Raw genomic sequence first — 13,765 nt, forward strand, 5'->3', positions numbered from 1 at the left:
TTTGGTGTCACATAAGATACCATATTGGTGTAGCATGCGTCAGTAGCTTTGCACATTTTTGGTAAAGCATGGTCCCTGATGAACAATTTATAAAGACAAGAAATGAACCCTAAAGTTAAAAAAGAAATGGCAAAGTGCAGAAGTTGTCATTGAGATTTAAAGGGGAAAAGCAGACTTCATTATGCGATCACATTTTCCTCAACAGCAGGAAATGATGGAAGAAACGCAGGACAGCAAATGGTTTTCATTTAATATTGCAACTCATTTGTTCCTAAATGCCAACATTTTAGGCTTATACTAAGTGACATGCGTGCAGCCTTTGCATGAACTGGAAGAGGCTCACAAAGGCGGCCGCGCCTTCCAACCTCAGGGTCTTGTTCCAACCTTATTTCCCTAATGTTATCTTAACGTAGAGGAGTTGAGAAGGGGCCTTCTTTGGCAAACAGAAACAAAACATGACGTATTTGGCAGCTGTTGCTACGCCGGGAGGAGGGACAGGACACAAAAAAGAACCAGCTGAGCTTTGTTGATAATCTGAGATTCCAATCCACATGTGCTAGGCCTAGTTGGATGAAGGACTGTAGGAGGGAAGAATGAGCAGGGAGGAGGCTGAAGGGTGGACTGAGCTCTGGGACCTTTGTGACGTTTCAAAAAAACATTTAAAGTGAGCAGATTTGGGGGGTTTTTCTATGTCCAGTGTTGTTTCCATCCATCCATCCCTTCATGAGCATGGCTCCACTGGTGTAGGAAAATATCTCTTCTATCGGATTGTTGCAATGGGAACAAAGAGATTGATCCCTAAATGCAGACTGCTTGAAGACAGTGATTGGCCAGACTCCATTAGAGAGTAATGTCACAAATATGAGTACGCAGAGCCAATGGAATGAGACACAAACGCTGACATGGGCGGAGTCGGGCCGCTGGAGACGACCTCATCTTGCACAGTTCAAGGTTGCATGTACTGCACATTCTTTCATGTTCACGGGGGATTTACACCTTTCAAATGTGTCCCATGTGGCGTCTGATCTGCTGTAAACAGGTGATGCATATACTGTATTCATACAAACGTGCTTCTCGGTCTGGTGGTTCAGCTCTGGCGTGAGGTGGGAGGGTGTTGGAGTTGGCTGACTTGAAATTCACTTGGGATATGAAAGAAATAAGTCAGACGCCTGCGACACTGGCAGAACAAGACTTGCAAGTGAGTGTGTATATATGAGGCAAGTTGGGAAACTAAGGATTGAGGTACTGTATATTGTGTGTGTATGTGTGTGTGTAGGGGGGGGGGGGGGGGGGGTCAGCTGGTGGAGTTTGTCACTGCCCCGCCTAAACAAATGTGTGAAGTGATGTCATCACTTATACAAGCCCACTGGTAATCCTATGGGCTTCAAGATTGTAAATACCAAGCATGTTAGAGAACTGATGTAAGTTTAGGCTTTGACAACTTCTTAGTGGCCTATGTGCCTTTACGAGGTTTTGTTCTTGTTTGTTCATTTGAGGGAATCATAATGATAATTATTTGGCAGGAGATGAATCAAGATGTAAAAAAAAATAATTTATAATCAGTGTGTAGTGAATGTTTCATCCAGTTTTACTCATCTCAACAGGCAATCTTCAAGCTTCAATGAAAAGAGTGCCTTCGCACACGAAGAAAAACAAGCACATCATAAAAAAAACATTTATTTGATTGTTTTGATCTAATTTAAAAAGTCTGCTTGTGAAACAAAAAAGACTGGAATGTGAGTAATAACACGATACAAAATTAAATCAGGTCAAATTGTTTTCCAGTTTAACATTCAAAACAGTAGTTTTCTTCTGTGTTGAAGCTCTTGCAACTAAAATGTAAGAAAAAAAAAAGTCACCCACGCGCACCACCATGTAATTTGTTTTCCTTGTTAAATGAGCCACGGCGTTCGTGTTTTCCAACAGCTTTCAAACCAAAACTAGCACGTTGAAACAAAACAACAGACTTGCTCATAGCATAAAAAAAAATTGCATCACACCGCTCATAAGAATACTGATTAAAAAAAAAAAAAACAGTATACACAATACAGTATAATGAATCGAAAATAACACTGATGAGTAGCTTTGCCAAGTTAGACATTTATACAGTCAGTTCGTCTTGTGAATTTCAACCTGTCTCTTAAGGCACATTGGCAACGTGACTCGTGATGAAAAATGATGAGGTTGAACTTCAGCGGAACAATATCTTTTGTACACGTTTACATTAGAATGGAAACTAGATCACATGAAGTCATGCATGCATACAGTTAGCCAAAGAAGCCAGCATGGGGTCGGGATGATACTCACACACTTTCACACATCTACATGCTCAATAATTCAAGGGAGTAAAGCTTCATCACTGACTGAGGCACATGTGTGTATGTGTCATATGTGGGGAGGGTGGAGGGCCCAACACGCCAGCTGATGGGTGTCGGCAGTGTGAAGCTGCCGCGGCTCTCACGGGACCCGGTGGAGGGTGAGTCATGCTAAAATGCATTCCGGCCCCGCCTGAAAGCGCTCGTCTCAAAACTCTAGCTCAAGTGCCGTCAACAAGTCAGGAAGTGAGCCGTCGTTAACGTCCACCACTGCCACTTTCATCATTATCCGACTAGTTTTCCTGATGCTTGTTGCAGGACCTCGCCAAAGAAGGGAAGATAGGAGGACATAGATGTCCTGATGACTACATAGTTGGTTCTGAATTGCGTTTTGGATTCTGTGTGTGTGCGTGTGTGAGGTTAAAGAGGGCTTCACATCTCAGTGTCTGCAGTCTTGGCGGCGGAGTGGCCGTTGGTGGGAGGAGACTCGGTCTTGGCGGCTTCGAGAGACTCCCCGTTCACGTTGGGTTTCTCTTGGGTTTCTGCCGGGGGGCTAAGCGGAGCCACGGACACGAGGGTGTTCCCCTGGTTCTCCTGATCCACTGGATAAGCCTCCTCTGCCTGCTAAGAGAGCAAAGAACATTAAACATTCCAAATTCATACGGTCATAGATTATTGTCAATATGATAAGTGTCTCTTTAATTGTGACACCACTAAAATATCAAACGGCTTTCGTCATGAATTAAGTATGCAAACTTCCACTTCACCACACTTGTCAAAGTTGGCGGAGGTGCATGCCGCCGCAGTCTCACTCATCAAACTACTCACCAACTTGACTCCCTTGGCGCCAGTCCGACGTTGACATTTGCAGTAACCAGCAATAATGGCGGCGGCAACCAGCAGACCGGTGATCAGAATCCCCACAAATACTGAGCGGCCTGATGAGGATGATGATGAGGACGTTGGTTGCTCCAAATTTGTTACTCCCAGCTGCGAATATAGAAGTGAATATTGCATATGAGACATTTGGATAGTTTTGGTGTGTCCAATGAGGAACACAAGCGGCAAGGTAAATCTGTTGACCAAGAACCACAATGGAACCTAGGAGCAATTATGAAGTCTCGGTTAGTCTTATCGCCAAGCATTTTGTTCTCGCTTACCTGTTCTTTCAATTCCCCGTGGAGTGCTGCAACCAGAGTGGCTGATTGGCCTTCACATGGAGAGGGAAAGCAGATTTTAGCCAACACATAGCAGAATTACAAAAATGAAGTCTCTGCTAATTCATCCCATAAATAGGCTACCCACCATCACTCCTGACCATTTGTATGTTATGTCCCTCTTGGTGGAGTTTGATATGACAATTTTCAATGAAGCACTGGAGTTTGCTTTGTTCGAGGATGTGCTTCGTCTCGACCTGAAAATGGAGAAATAAAATTGCAGATAAATTTCTGATTTGGATATTGGTTGAAGACTTCACAGATTTTTTGAGGTCCCTTGTTTGTGCGAATATCTTAAAGAATATTCACATTTGTTCCCCAGGGTGGATTTTGGGGCCAAAAGACAAATTCCCGGAATGTTCTCAGAGCACGAAGGCTCTTGTGTGCGTCACAAAAGTTGACCGCAGCTGTATGGAATACTTGCTGACTTTCCTCCGCCTAGTCCTGAATGATGATATCACCTCATTACGCAATCAAAACTTGGGATCACTCTTCATTTTCTATAATGTGATCCAGCCGTCTCTCTCTGCTCCCAGGGGACGCTTGTGAGCAAACCCCGACTCGCAACTAATTGGGACGGAGCCTGCAGCTGCACAATCCAGATTTTGTGAGGCATGGAGGAGAAAAACGAATGAGGGCTGAATTTGTGATCACTCCCATGGAAGCCACGCTCTTCTCCATCTGTCTGTGTCACATGTGGAGGATCACGTGTCTCTTGCACTCAGTTTGGCCTTGTGTGGCCTACTGGACTCTCGGTTTATGAGGAATTTGAAGTTCAGAAGGATGCAGTAGCCACTGATGCAATGCTCCACACCAGGAGGTTACAACTGGACCACCATTATAACCAAGAAGCAACTCGGGGTCCACTGCTTTGGCGAAATATTATTTTGTTTTGCACTGAAGGAGGATGGACCTACACAGGCTGCATGTCTACTTGGGGAATCTCAGCTACATTTGACATAATTTGGATGGGTAAATCAAGTCAAGTCAAATCAAGTTTATTTGTATAGCCCTAAATCACAAACAGTCTCAAAGGGCTTCACATAGCCAAAATTGACAATTATTCTCAAATGATTCACATAATTAGCTGGAAAATGATTAAAGTCTAGATGATAAATCTATTATATTTTTTTAAATGTTACAATTGTTTTCCTTTTCCAATTTTGCGGACCACCTACATTACCGCCACGGATCAGCAGAGGGCCGCGAACCACCAGTTGACAATATCTGCTCTACGCCTGTGATTTATGGTTTAGCAGTTTTTTAGAGAAATCGTTCCTGGAGTAAACTCATTCATCTGCTCTTCTATTACATGCTTCATGACCAAACCATTCTTTGGCAGCTTAGTCCATGTTTAGCTTTAAGTTGAATGCAGCAGATGAGTTCTTCAGCTGAGCATGTCCAGCCTTGTGAATGTTTCAGTAAAGAAGCCAAATGGGGGTCAACCGTTCACGTCTATGCAGCTAGATGCACATCGGAAAAGTGCCGTTCATCCTGAATAGCTTATTATTTTGCTGTGTCATATGACTGGATTCCATTGAAAATGTCATATGGGATCAAGCAATAACCTGTGATCAAATATTACGTCTATTTTTGCTTATAATGTGCCCTGTGCCTTGTCTATAAATCATCCGAATGTTTCGAAGAATCAACTGTTTATCAGATTCACCCCAGAACATGACATCACATGCTGTGACCTTTTCATTTGTTGGCATGTAATGAGGCTGAGTCAGACCGCTTTCTCTCCTCCTCAGTAAATAAAACAATAAACAAAAAAAAAGCATTGTAATCCTAAATTCAAAGAAGCTTGGGAAAAGTTAAGAACTAAAAAAGAACCGCACCCGTGTACCTCCTCCTTTTGCCTTATGGACACCAGACCAAGACAGGAAATATTAGTCCTTTTTCAGGTTAATGATTTACAATGCCTGAGGAATTTCCAAGAAATGCCTTGCAAAGGCTTCCGTTTTATAAGTGTCGCTGCATGAAACGAAAAGGGTTGATATGGTTGATAGCAAACCCTCATCTGATGTCTCAAATGATTATTTAATTCGTATTGTGAAAGAAATGAGTGCAGTGTACCCACACAGTCAGAATAGGCGACCATAGCCTTGACAGCTTTACTCTCGTCAATATCCTCCTTCCCGACACACATCACCATGGGCTGTAGAGACAAGAAGTGACATGAGATGACATCATCCACAAAAGTTTTAAACACATCTCAGATATGCGTTCACCTTTGCTGTAATGCGGTCAGACAAATCGTACGACCCCACGACTGCTGTGTCATCATCGCCAGGAGTGCTAACTGTGGTGCCCGAGGCGCCACCTTCTTGGTTGTCAGCAGTCTCTGAGGAAGGCGTATTTGCAGCAGCTGCCTCGGGGTCTCCTTCCGCCACCGGAACGGCACCTGAATCTGGAGCAGCAGTGGTCCCTGGTTGGGCATCCGAGTCCATTGCCATAGTCGTGACTGAGAGAACATGGATAAGTTAATTCATGCAGGCAAATGCATTTTTCCATCTAGTTTTGCTGCTTGTTCAGTGTCACTAGTGAGTTGAAATTTCAACTGCACAGTAGTTCATATTTGTAGTTATCATAACGCTTTACTCAGTCTTACTGGTTCCATTACAGTACCATATGAAATCTGGAACCAATAGAGCAGCAAAAGACAAAAACATGCTCATATAAATTTGTTTCAAAAGGACACATCAGACCCCTACCGACACTGTTATCTGCAGCCGGATCGGTTGCCGGTCCGTCTGTTGCGACATCATCTTGGCCCACTACATCATCTGCAAATTTAGAGAAAGAACAGCAGCTTTAAAATTTGGTGTGACTGACAAATTTGAGGCACAATCTTCAGACATTGTTGCTGCTGTAAACACTGGATTGCTCGTGGAATGTGGAGTGATGGTATAATCTGTGTGTCGTGGTAAACCAAAATTCTGGCGTGAGTGTCCTCAAACTAATCGGAAGACACATATAGACCTCTGTACCTGTGTAAACAAACAGTCAAAAGGTCATAACCTATTTGTTTGGGCATCGTTTGAAACAGCACTGGGATTAAGTTGGATGATCCAAAGACAGTGTGGAAGGAGCTGTTTTTTTCCCCTCCATAGGACAAATAGTATCTTTGCCAAATTATTTTCTCATCATTACTGCCACACTGAAGCCATATAAAAATGCAAGTAGTTTGTGTCTACCCTCACAGACCTTCCAGTTGTCACATGGAAGCCTGAAATCTATCCCATCTGATTGTGAGCACCAGGATTCCCCCTGGCCTGATCACCAGTCCATCATAGGCACGACACACACAGATTCACATTCAGATTCACATTCACACCCATATACATGTTCTACTAAGATAAATGCAGTCACTGGTGGAACTGAGGGGGGAGCAGGGAGGCACTACCCATCCCTTAAAATATGCTTTGACCTCCCAGGAGCCAGGTCAGATAATTGACTTTTGTCAGGAAACAAAAATCCTATCTCCACCAGTGAATATAGTACTTGGTATGATGCAGACCACACACACGATGGTCACTACTGGCAACATGAAGTAGATTTCCCGAGCTACGTGAAGCTCCCAGCCTGCCTTTTTTGATGTGGCATGCCACCAACCATAAGTAGAAGAGAGGATGGAGTGTAGACCCATGATAGCGTGTGGAAGCTTCCATGCAACCATTTTTTTTTTGTCTTGACAAAATAATAATGGAGTGATGGTACATTTGTCATAGGAGAACCAGGGTTTTGCTTTTACACTAACCCAAATGGTGTGTGGCAGTGGGATAAATACAGCAGGGTTCAGTGCAACAGGACTAAACAACGCTGGTGTGTGTGTGTGTGTGTGTGTGTGGGCCCTACCTCACAAACACGCCCTTCTGCACTTTTCAGCTCCTCAATACCTTTTTTTCATCCCAAATAACCAAATCTAACAGTGAATGATTAAAAGACACCCTTTCGGAAAAAAAAAATGGTCGAAGTACTGTAAAATAGTCCTACATGTGGGGCCCATGGTGGTTTTTGGGACATACATCAGGTTTAAAGCAGGGGTGTCAAACTCATTTTTTTCGCATTGTAGTCATAGCTTCTTTCGGAGGGCCATTATAACTGTCACCCCAAATAAATGTATGAACACCTCATATTATATACAATATAAGCTATGAAACAAACTCACAAATAACTCGTTTTCAAATTAGACTAGTAAAAACTGTTCAAATATTTAAAAAAAGATGAATTTAAAAAGTGACCACAATTTGCAATTTTACTAAAGAAAGAATTTGATGCACAATTTGTCCGCGGGCCACATAAAATGATGTGGCGGGCCGTATCTGACCCCCGGGGCCTTGAGTTTGATACTTGTGGTTTAAAGGTCTTTTTCAAAGAGCTGATACTTGATATTACTCAAGTGTAAGCTGATGTCACACTAAAATCATTTTGTTCCTATTAGTAATAATATTAGTAAAAGCACTATGGTTTGAAATAATGGTGACCTGTGACTTTGGTATGCTAACGCCCATGACACATCACAGCTTGTTTGACATTCCCAAGATGTACTTTACGTCAACCACATAAACAAAAAGAAAACCTAACGTGACTCCCACATGGATATTACTTATTGTATAAGACGACGATGCCCAGATCTTTCTATTCATCATCCAATGTGGAACCCGTGCGGTCCTTACCATTTCTACTACCCTCACACAAATATCCAAGGTGGGGAACCTCATGGAAATTCCCACAAAAACAAATACTGTCACACTCGATTAAAGGGCTGCTCTGAAAGACTATAGGGGACACCATCGGCATTTTGCACGTGGTGTCAAGAGAGAAAGCCAACTTCCTCTCTGAGGGCATTGGGTCGGGCAGTTTAGACTTGGGGTGGGAAAGGTGAGGCAGCAGAAAACTGAGAAAACTCTGACTTCATCCACAAGGGAGAAGCGTGAGCAGCTTTAAGGATTTTGGATTTGACCTCCACCCAGACAATATCGAGACAATGCCCTGGCTCTCTTTTCTGTGCCACACCCCGTGTTGCTTCCAGATGTCCAGAGAAGACCCTTGAGACGACCTTCCATGTCGGCTTGTAAATACTTCCTCAACTATACTAAGTCAGGAATCAATTATATATAACCATCAAGGTCATGTTGGTCAGTTTTTCATTTGGGCTCCTTCAAGTATCAAATAACCAAAACGGGTGAATCAAGTGAAGCCCACAGTAGCATCTTCACATCCTCTTTTGAATGACCAATCGGTCAGAAATCAAAGAGTTTTTGTGTTACACGATAAATCAAATAGAACCCATAATTCATCCCGTTTTAGAGGCTGCAACCACTACAAGTTTGGCTCTTTTTGAACTCGCCTCTCAAATAAAGCTGCCAGTCTCTAAAATGATTGTTGGTTAGCTTTACTTAGAAAGACAATATGTTTGACCATAACATGGGAATCCCGGCCGGGTTCCTAACAATTATCGTTTACTGCAAGTGGTTGTCTGCTTGATGTGTCTGCCTAGCAACTAAAAAGGCCAAAAATGATGTGAATTTTTCAGAGCGGATCTCTGCCAAGGCCTAACAACTGTCCTGTACGGGTCACAGTGATAAATGACCTCATCACACATTACCAAAATGATGGGGTTTTTTTTGGTCTATTTTACAGTTTTGAGAAGTATTTGTAGAACAAAATGTTTCCTACAAATGACAAATTTAACAATCTTTTTCAAGATTAGTATAGAAAAAACTATTTTCCAAGATAGGAAACCATTTCTAGAGTTATGCTATTATCATGAACAGCAGTATGACTTTTGTGATAATCTAATAAAATGCTGTGTGAGTACTGATGGTTAAACCAAGAAATACCAGAGCACATTTTTAGGGTGCTCATTGCAGCCCCATTACTGAACTTGTCACTACCCAACATCTTGGCACACTATGAAAAAAAGACACCCATAAAGATTCCTTAAATACTCGAACACCATTTGAATCCATGAATTGACAACTGTTTTTGTTCCGATACAGAAGGTTGGTAAAAGTTGACTTTTCCACCCAGTCCACACCCCTGGTGTTTTTAAACCAAACATAAGACCGTTTGGAGTTGGGGGAGTGGTGGGGGGCGAATGAAAGGAATTAACAACAACAGGTTTTGGAATGTATCCATGCACATCCTTGGGCAGGATGTGTCTGTCACAGCACTCCCACAGCCATGGGGTGACCTGCCGAGGCGAACACTGTGTGGGCAACAGATAACGCTCACTCATATTCAGAAATACAATTTCATGGCCTTGAAAATTATTTGTGTGTTGATTTTCCGTATTTGAGAATGTTCCTACAGACCCGCTTGACTGTAATCATAGCAATAGAATTTTGTTTAAAAAAAAAATTTCTTGGTTCTACAACATTAAGCTTCTAAAGTCCAAAGTCAGACCGAACCCCTAAGAAAGATATAAAAGTAAAGTTTTTTATTTTTTTTAAACTTATTCAACCCCCATACTTCACTCATTAAAATATCGCATGAAATTCAAAACCAGTGTCTGCCCACTTTGTAAGAGGACAAGAAGGTGGAAATGCCAGCTGTGTCAGAGTCGGCAGATGTGTGTGTGGACTGCTCCGTTCCAGCTGCTGCTCTTACATGAAACTAAGTTGGCGGGGGTGGTGAAGGTTGTAAAAAGACTCACAGACCCATAACGCCGAACGATCAGGTTGGGGATATGATTGTGGCTCTCAAGCTATTATAAGGAAAGGGGAGCGGGGACTACAGAAGAAAAACTTTCTAAAGCACATATGGAGGTCATACAGTGAGTATTTATAAGCTGGTAACCAATCTGAGCACCTTGTGTCGTCTTGGGGAAGAAGAAAAAAAAAAGTGCTTGGCCAGTCTCATTAAAAACTTTCCTCCCCTGAGGTAAGCCATCTTTGCTTTGCAAAGATAACCCTGCCCCAGCCAATATTAAGTGGAGATGACAGACTTCCTTTTCGTTGCTTCGCTGACTGACTGTAAGCTCAGTCATGGTGTTGGCTGTCCCACCAAATTGTCCCCCCAAAGTTGAGGTGAAACACGAGAAAAGAACGTTGTGTTGCTCTTTATTTGTCTTTACACTGCTTAAATCATGTGGTTGTGCTGCAGGGTGCTTGGGGAACAAAGAACAATAAGGCTCACCAGGACTGCAGTAATTGGAACAGGAAAGTTTAACCTTTATCGCAAAGTCTGCTATTCATTAGGCTTGTTTGACTGGGTAAATGTTGTTATTAGATGATTTACTTCTCCAAGTCAGACCCTTTTCCTGAATGACCATTGAGCTGGCTGTGATGGAGGATTTTTTGGGGGGATGGTAAATACATTTTGAGCTGGCATCACATGAACAAAGGAGATTGTCATATCTGCAAAGGCTGACGGATGAGGTAACAGAATGGACACTGATGGCTGGCACCATTTGTTTTATTGGGTTTGAGTTTTAACATGTTTAGCTCGCCGCAAGCAATGGCTTTCAGATAATTGGCACATTAACGGCGCACAGACTCCACGTTTAATTACTTTGCTGGATCAGGCTGGAACTTTGGATCCAAGCAAATCCACACCCCTGGCCTGACTTAAGATTGACTTATAACATAACAGACCCACGCCCTTCTGCATCTGACGCAAAGTTAACAATCAAAACAATTGAGCCAAAAGAATGTTGGTTAAGAGCAATGGCCTCATAAAATCAATAGTAATAATGTTTTAGAAATTCACTGAATGACACTCGACACTTTTTCACATTTGACTCGATGGTGTCATGATAAAATGATGATGGGACGATAAATGCGTTGAGAAATAAATACATGCCGGTGCTATAGTTGAAAGCGAATTGAGAGTCATATTTTCTCTTATATATTATTGTTTACAGCTTCATTTTGAAAGGCAAATACAACTACCAATTTCATTCAGTTTTGTGTCATCTGATTGTCCGTGGCTTACACCATCTTGCATGGTCACATGATACGCATTCACAGCACAAAGGACATACTGATCACTGGCAAGGGTATGCTAAAAGAATCACATGTGCTGCACACTTTGGAAACTCCCAACCCTCAGCCAATATCTTGGAACGGCGTGGTTCATTTAAATACTGATTGTCACCCCTTGCCTTCGACCTTGACTTCATTATAAAAGAGCGAGCTGTGGAAGATGATCAGCAGAACATGGTTCACCCCCACATCCTTCAACAGTTTGGGTTTTCCCCCTAAAACAAATGTAACGCTAAAGGAGGGGTCGAATGACATCATCCAAAACTGCCTTCAATTCTCCTACAAACTGCATAACTATGGAATGAGAGTTGTGCGATCCGCCCATCTGTGTGTTGGAGTCATGTTTGCGTGAGTAAACACAATCACGCTCAGCAATCAAGTTTACTACAATGTCCGCCAACTGAAGATGTGGCGGACATTGCAAGCTACTTGGAGTTGTTTGTTCTTGTGTGATTTTGTTTTCTGAGTGTACTTTGTGGTCGAGTCAGTCCGAGAGATGCATGCTCGCTGCTTCTTTGTGTGAACACAACAAAGTGATGTTCAAAATGAGTCGGTCAGCTGCCTCGCCCTTGAGGAGCTGATGACATCACCGCTACTAAATTTAATGTGGATTCAATTAAACCTCCTGATCCGCAGCAGATTAGCGGCAAAGAAGTCGCTTAACTTCAATTTAGACTGTGACCTCAAACACCAAGCCTTTGTAGCACTCTTGATGATACCAAAAAAATTATTTTGACTTTTCTTTCCGTGTCACATGCGCTTGCCTGTTGGCATGTTCACACTGGGCTGCCGAATAAAGCGCAGTGACAACAACGTTTCAGGTCTGTGTGATGGGAGCGACAGCAAAGACTGGAGGCTGGAATGGAGGCTTGAGGAGAGGCAGAGCGTAACTGGATTTTCATGTACTGGTATCTGTAAATTGAATTCTGATAAGCGGCTGATGTAGACCGTAAAAGTCATTATTCACCAAACGAGCAGCATGTTCAACCATCTCATAATCTTTTTGCTCTTCAAAGTTGACCCTGAGCTATTTTCATTACTCTGGCAGACTGGTCAAGAACACACCAGATTTTACGCAGTCTTTGAACTTAGACACGTTGAAATTTGGAGAGGCATGAAAGCCATGTAGTCATCACTATGCAATTAGTATTAAGCCCCTCACACACATGCCGCAAGCATGTGCACGCAAGGGCACCACAGGAGACAACGTATAATTATTCTCCTGAGCAGACTCTTTGTGTCCGGGGCCACCATTCTGCCAAACATCTTCACCAACCATACAATGTTTTCCAAAAAACATTTTACAAACAATTTAATTACTTCAGTCGATCCTCTTTACTCACTGTAACTGTGTTACAAACCATATCTCCTTAGAGGTTAAGTGCCTTACTCATGAAAGCAAACAAAATCCAGAATTCAGTTTAAACAAATTAAACCTGCCTGGTCGCCAAGGCAACAGAATGACCTGCCGCTTTGACTTATGTGAACCAAAGTAAAGATAACATAAACCCAAAATCCACATGCGTGAATGACAAGAGAAACAGAAGAAAGTGACATTCATGTAAGTATAATCCCAAAGCTACATTTTAAAATGAAATATTGTAATGAGTAACTTACTGCATAGCAGTACTGTGCAGAGCACCAGGACGATAGAGATGCCGTTCATCCTCCACATGGTCAGAGTGGGACGGGAGCACACGCAGGAGGTGATATTCTGAGTGAGCGAATGGGCAGGGAGATGGGTGTTTGCTGTGAGGTCTGAGGAAGCGGGACAGACTAGAAGATGAAGTTTGCCTTGTGGTGTCGCTCTTTATATGCCCTCTCTCTCTCTCTCTCTCTCTCTCTCTCTCTCTCTCTCTCTCTCTCTCTCTTCTACAATCGTGTGCTCTGTCCACACCCTTATTCAGTTGGGCTATTTCCCGTCAGTTCAACCGTCCCTGCTTCCGCCGGTGAACCCGCGAGATATTGTGTATATGTCCCAGATGAGCTTCAGACATAAATTAAGTTTGGTCAGAACCTCAAAATTCTTTATGAACAGAACATCCCCAGTGGTGCATCTGTAGAGCTATGGACGTATCAATAATGGTGTGGTTGATCCTAGCAGCTAGGCAGTTAATGCAAAATTGTGGCACCCTCTATCATTGAAGTTGCCCATCCCTGATCTAGAACCTGCAGATTCTTTTTAGGCTTTCAGAGTCACACAGGAAAAAAACCAGCATGTTGTTGCAACCAGGACTAA

The 13,765-nt window shown here is 42.7% G+C and overlaps 1 protein-coding gene across 1 annotated transcript; it reads right to left on the minus strand.

Moving 5' to 3' along the window:
* Positions 1–1,661: 1,661 nt before the first annotated feature.
* Positions 1,662–13,319, minus strand: cd34 (CD34 molecule). The gene is made up of 8 exons (XM_049752439.2): positions 13,144–13,319; positions 6,250–6,321; positions 5,767–5,999; positions 5,616–5,693; positions 3,621–3,729; positions 3,476–3,525; positions 3,144–3,305; positions 1,662–2,936 (listed from the first exon to the last, which is right to left on the minus strand). Exons 1-8 carry the CDS (start codon positions 13,199–13,201, stop codon positions 2,748–2,750), a joined length of 951 nt encoding a protein of 316 aa, XP_049608396.1. The 5' UTR covers positions 13,202–13,319; the 3' UTR covers positions 1,662–2,747.
* Positions 13,320–13,765: the final 446 nt, after the last annotated feature.

This window comes from Syngnathus scovelli, chromosome 2 (assembly GCF_024217435.2).
Source record: "Syngnathus scovelli strain Florida chromosome 2, RoL_Ssco_1.2, whole genome shotgun sequence".
Lineage (NCBI taxonomy): Eukaryota > Metazoa > Chordata > Actinopteri > Syngnathiformes > Syngnathidae > Syngnathus > Syngnathus scovelli.

Excerpts from the sequence above, each read along its gene's own strand:
- cd34 (XM_049752439.2), bottom strand. The coding sequence starts at position 13,201 with ATGTGGAGGATGAACGGCATCTCTATCGTCCTGGTGCTCTGCACAGTA. Across the intron at positions 3,730-5,615 it reads TGGTCGCCTATTCTGACTGT|GTCGAGACGAAGCACATCCT; the intron begins GTGGGTACACTG and ends CTCCATTTTCAG. Across the intron at positions 2,937-3,143 it reads GCGCCAAGGGAGTCAAGTTG|GCAGAGGAGGCTTATCCAGT; the intron begins GTGAGTAGTTTG and ends CTCTCTTAGCAG.